At 37.6% G+C, this 5992-nt stretch overlaps 1 protein-coding gene across 1 annotated transcript; it reads right to left on the bottom strand.

Annotated features, from left to right (window-relative positions):
- Positions 1–264: 264 nt before the first annotated feature.
- LOC137937463 (zinc finger protein CONSTANS-LIKE 3-like) lies at positions 265–2119 on the bottom strand. The gene is made up of 4 exons (XM_068782521.1): positions 1751–2119; positions 1434–1657; positions 439–513; positions 265–346 (listed from the first exon to the last, which is right to left on the bottom strand). Exons 1-4 carry the CDS (start codon positions 2117–2119, stop codon positions 265–267), a joined length of 750 nt encoding a protein of 249 aa, XP_068638622.1.
- Positions 2120–5992: the final 3873 nt, after the last annotated feature.

Genomic DNA, 5992 nt, shown 5'->3' on the forward strand with positions numbered 1-5992 from the left:
CGCTCGGAGTGATAAAAATCCAAAGTGGGGAAAAAAGCACAAAAGGTGAACGAGTAACGGCCCAGAAATTGATACTAAAGCGCAGATGGAAGATACTAAAAGGAAAAGCGAACGTCCACGAGTATCAGTCAAATGAAAGCAGTGCAGGACTGCCACTCCCTTCCGGACAGATGGAGAAGAGGATATTAACATCAGTGAGCAGACACCCATTATCAGAGAATCCTGCACAATCTGAATGCGGAGGAAAGCAACTAAAAGAAGCAGTCACAGCCCAGCAAAGGATATGGAGAAGAGCAGCTCAGGAATAGGAGAGCCACATAAAAGATTGGCCAGTATCCGTATCAAGCTGTGAAAGGAATATGAGAACCAGAGAAAAAGTAGGGAAGCCATGGATGAGAATAAGCTGAGGTCGTCTCGTCGCCTTTCACGTGGACAAACCAGTTGCGGCGACTAGCTGTCCCAAATTTCATTGTACACTTTTTAGTTGAACCTTCTTCCACTTCAATATCCAAACTGTGAGATGAAATACAAACCAGAAAAAAATGTGTACTGAAAAGAAAGTTGAAGAACAGAAGAAGATTTGCAAGAACCTGGGGAAGAATATTATAATAGATCCTTCTCCATGAACATAGAAAAAATACTGCTTCTTATCTGGGTTTTTTTTTTTTTTGTTTCTTCTTAAATTTTTATTTAACGTTGAAGTCGCCATTGTTATTAAACCGAGCTTGATGTCCTATTCAGCAAGTTAATCGAGTGGATTGAACCAGACTCAACCGAATTTAACCATCGATTGAATTAATATCTTCAAACATCATTCAAATTTTCAAGAAATCATTCAAATAAATCAAGAAATAATCGTTCATCCCTCTTTACAATTATTAGCAAGGAGAGTAGAGACTCCTTCCTCACCAATGTTGGGAGAGAGGAGAAGGGATGAGTGTCCTCTTCTTATTTCTGGTCGCATTGTAGAATTTCCTTGGATGACCATGAGAAGAAAAGAGAGATCCTTCAATTTCTCCCACTATTTCCTTCTTTTCAAGCAAGTTAACAAGGAAAGGAAATATTCATATTAGGGCTCTAAACTATCCAGCTATCTATTTATTATAATTTAAATATAAAATAGATAATTGACAGTTATTTTGGAGTTACTGAAAATGATTAGGGAGAATGATCGAGAGGGGATAAGTGGAGAGCTGCGTTGAGTGAAGAGGTTTGCCCCTCAATCCATGCAATTTTTTGGTTTTTATATATTAATCTGTTTGTAGATTCCTTCATCAGTGATGATCAGAAAAGCATACCCATACTTGCATAGAGGTTATCCATAGCAGAAAATCCACTTTCTCTATAAGATAATCAAATCATTAGACGACTCGAGGACGAGCTCCCAACGACCTGCTCAGTGGCTACACCTCGGTTCTCGTTGCCTCTTTTACTCGGAGATCCTAGCGAAGCGGCCGCCGATTCGTGGCCTTGTTTCGGCATCAGCCTTTCTAGCCGGGTACCTTATTGTCTTTCCATACTTTCTTTTTATTCGCTTTTCTCTGTATTTGAGGATTTTTGCTTCTCTCTCCATGCGCATCTCCGGGAAGAAGTCGACTCTTCTTCTGGCCCTCCTGCTCTCGCTTGAACTGCTGCCCTCGTAAGACGGGAAAGAAACCTGATGTACCAGTCAGTTAGTACAGAAATGGAGGATTTCATATACACAACACTGAACCGGCCAGATCAAACAATCATTAGAGAAAAAGATTACGCTATGCGTATGGTCGTTGATTAAAGCAGTATCAGGATTATGAGCAGTAGAATTGAAGTTCGCCGGAGCTCCGTGCCTCTGGAGGAGCAGGTCGGAAAGAGCGTCGTGGGTGGTGTTGACGTCCATGGCAGAAGCAGTGTGAGAGCGGGCGGAGCAGTGGCGAGAGGCTGGAAGGATGGGAAGACGGCGATGTCGAGAGTCAATTGGGTTGGCAGAGTGGATATCTGCGTCGCAGGCGTAGCATAGAGCAGCCGCGTCGACCTTGCAGGTGACGGTGGCCGGTGCCCATTCGCACACGTCACACATCCACACCTGCCTCACCTCGGCTGCATGCATCTTTGCCAAGCATCCATCGCAGAGACAGGCCATGCAGGGCGTGAGTTAATCAAGCTTCCACGAGCTTCCTTGCGTCGTCGTTCCTCTTCTGCAGCTTCTCTAATGTATATATATATATATACAAATTGGTTTCGGAGAAACCCATCCCTGATTTGAAATCTATTCGGTTTTTTTGTCTTCGACCTATAGGGTGAAGTCCAAACCCGGACCTAAGGTCAATGAGGGTTTTCAGTGAAACCCAACCCGGTTCCCACCTTTACTTGTACGTAGGGCACAAACTGGACCACCATTGTAAATTAGAACTCACCCCTGCATGGGTTTTGGAAACTTCTAAGGTAGGAACAAGCCACATGGGGAAGATTTCCCACGGCCAACAAACATAGCCCCTCTCACCCTCTCTTCCAACACTTGTGGAGAGTGGGCCCACCCTCCATTTAAAGGGGGGGGGGGGGGGGGGTCTGCCCTCACCCCCTGGCGGATCCCTGCCTCCCTCTCTTCTCTGCGAAGACACGACTCAGTTGTACTCCTGTGTAATCGAGCAGGTGAGTACAACGTACATGTCTTTCTGTTGGGACCAGGGAGATTCTTCCCGGAGGACACTCTTTTCGAGGACGGAGAGAATCTGTTCCTACTCCTGAGCTGGAGAAAGGCATAACCGCGCCAGTTGCAATCTTCAAACAACCCAAGGAAACTGAGATATGAATACATCTGCATTTCAACACAAGACACTGGGTACAGATTACAAAAGGGAAGCACAAGAGACCTGCCGTCCGTATTTTCAATCGGTCAGAGATCTATCATGGGGTTCGATAGAGTGCTTCTCACTACTGTAGATCGTGTTTCTTCTATGAAGTGATCTTTTTGGGTTGAAAACGAGAATGTTCTCATTTTCATTGTTCTTTATTCTTCTTCGCCTGAAGATAACCGAGTTAATAAGAACCATGAAATCCAGAGAGGAAGGAAAAGGAGGTATGAACTTTTCAAGAGGCCAATGACAGAAGGGTAAAGGATTCCAGCTTTTTAAGCGTGTCAAAGGGAAGGATCGGATGAAAAGCGTCCCTACCATGACTTTCCATGAGCCTCTGGTTTGAAACTGCTACTAATCGAAAAAGTGCTGATTGAAAGCGAAAAAAGTTATGTTTTTTGGATCATAAACTTGATTCATCATCTATGATCCAAGCCCAATTCAAGAAAATTTTGTAATTAATAGATAAGTCGGTTTCTTGGAAATATGCTCATAGAAACGTGTATGACAATGAATTTGCAGAGAATTATGTGGTATTTATTCACTCTTGTTATCTATAAATACCTATGTAAACCATGTAAAATTATAAGAAGAAGATAGATTGAATACAAAAAGAGTTACAGAAGTTGTTATTCTTCTTCCATCTACGTAAGAAAAATTCAAAAACTTACAGAGACGTTAAGTGGGGGGGGGGGGGGGGGGGGTTAGTCCACAATGAAGTAGAAAATTGAATTGAAGTGAGATGAATTGCTTCCACAACAACTCATGCTTGGGTGTTAGTCCACGCTAGTTGAAGTGGCTGGAAAACAGATTCCAGTGTCCTTTTCTAAATAAAGAAAAGAATGAGTGACCTTTTATGATTATAGTTTATTATAAATTAAAACAATAATTACGTGTGACATGAATAAATTATATAAAATTAATAAAAAGAATTAAAAATAACATAAGGGAATATAATAAATAAACCTAATGGTTTAATTAATTATAAAAATTGGATAATTAAACCAATTAATTATTATAGTTTATTATAAATTAAAACAATAATTACGTGTGACATGAATAAATTATATGAAATTAATAAAAAATAAAAAAATAACATAAGGGAATATAATAAATAAACCTAATGGTTTAATTCATTATAGAAATTGGACAATTAACCAATTAATGATTAAAATTCATTATAAATTAATATACTAATTACGTGTGACTAGAATAAATTATATAAAATTAATAAAAATTAAAAAATAACATAAGGGAATATAATAATTAACATAATGGTTTAATTAATTATAGCAATTGGATAATTAACCAATTAATGATTAAAATTCATTATAAATTAATATACTAATTACATGTGACTAGAATAAATTATATAAAATTAATAAAAATTAAAAAATAACATAAGGGAATAGAATAAATAAACCTAATTGTTTAATTAATTATAAAAATTTCATAATTAAACCAATTAATGATTAGAGTTTATTATAAATTAATATACTAATTACGTGTGACTAGAATAAATTATTTAAAGTACATAAAACAGTTAAAAATAACATAAATGAATAAATTTAATAAATAAATTATTTTGTAATAACATAATATGTAGTATAAAAATACTTAATAAATAAAATTAAAACATGTGACAAAAAGGTATAAAATGACAACAACAAATATAATTAGAGTAAATTATTTTTAACAACAATTTTGTGCATTTAACATCATCAACTTACTAGTTTAGTAGATACGAACGACAATATACATGTTCAAATGCAATAAAGTACAACCACTAATAATCACTCCACATGCTAGTTGCTATGGCATCTCGAAATGGTCCAGCTCTAGTGGATTCTAATGTACAACGCCTCCGCATTGTTGTTGATAGGTTGCCTTCATCCCTAAGATCGTCGCTATCATCGCTATCTTCATCCAAATTTTCACCTGCTAATCGGACCTCATCATCTCCTCCACCTACCTCATCATCGGAATCATCATCTTCCAATTCAAACATATCATTGTAATCCTCTTTATGTATATAATTGTGTAATATGCAACAAACTATTACAATTTTCATCTGGATCTTATAAGTAAACGAAGGAGCGACTTTCAACATTTGGAATCGATCTTTTAAAGCACCAAAAGTTCGTTCAATAGTATTCCTCAAAGATGAGTGCCTTCGATTGAATCTCTTTATCATTTCTAGGAAGGTTGTCTCCAAATTCTTGTAGATGATAACGAGTTCCTCGATATGGAGCCAAAAATCCTGACATATTTGCATAACCAGCATCAACTAGATAAATTCTTGTATTCCTATTTTTGTCTTCCATGTAAACCAGCAAATACAATCACCACAACCATAATGATGACTACAACAATAATTTTTGTTTCTTCCTAAATGTCATAAACACAAAAACATATCATTATCTTCAATCATAACCTATTTTCAATCACACCTATATAAAACCATCTCCAATCACACATCCACAATATTCATCCACACAATAAGAACACAACAATCATGAAAACCCAAATCTTAACCATAATAAGATTCATAATCTATCAATGATATGTCTTATAAAGTCATAATTAAACTTCAAAACAATCGTCCCAAAATACATAGTGTACTTCAAACTATTGACTACATTTCACCAGTACAGTATTTAAGCCAATTAAGTCACTCTTCCACTGGCAGCTTCGTAAACAAGTCCTTCATTGGTGTATCTAACAATAGAGGAGCGCGAACTACATCTCTACCGACAGGTCCGGGATTTATGTGAGGGCTTCATACCAATTCTCTCCGGCGGTTTTATCATCTTTAGGTTGTAAAGATTGCAATAGGGTGGCAATTCTTGTCATTGTATCAGCGAACATAATATTATCATCGGTGGCCATTTGCAGTCTCTTTCTACGACGATTTGAAATTGACGGGTTAGTACTTGGAGACTGATCAGGTGCCGACTCATTTTCTGTAAAGAATGGCGAAGGAGTATCTCTACCTAAATCGACATCCTCGAGCATGTCTAAGTGCTCATTTTCTTCCTGATGTTGGATGTCATTGCACATGTCTTCGTCAGTTTGACTTGCTCTCCCCATGGCTATTGAGTTTTCCACTACCAAAGCCAATTTGTCATAAAGAGGGCAGCCTTGTTGTCTATACTTTTTAG

Source organism: Aristolochia californica, unplaced genomic scaffold, assembly GCF_029961685.1.
Source record: "Aristolochia californica isolate CCGP_79_NKW_82.1479 unplaced genomic scaffold, dmAriCali1.0.hap1 SCAF_7, whole genome shotgun sequence".
NCBI classification, from domain to species: domain Eukaryota; kingdom Viridiplantae; phylum Streptophyta; class Magnoliopsida; order Piperales; family Aristolochiaceae; genus Aristolochia; species Aristolochia californica.

Excerpts from the sequence above, each read along its gene's own strand:
- LOC137937463 (XM_068782521.1), bottom strand. The coding sequence starts at position 2,119 with ATGGCCTGTCTCTGCGATGGATGCTTGGCAAAGATGCATGCAGCCGAG. Across the intron at positions 1,658-1,750 it reads TCAACGACCATACGCATAGC|GTTTCTTTCCCGTCTTACGA; the intron begins GTAATCTTTTTC and ends CTGGTACATCAG. Across the intron at positions 347-438 it reads ACAGCTAGTCGCCGCAACTG|CTTGATACGGATACTGGCCA; the intron begins GTTTGTCCACGT and ends TTCCTTTCACAG.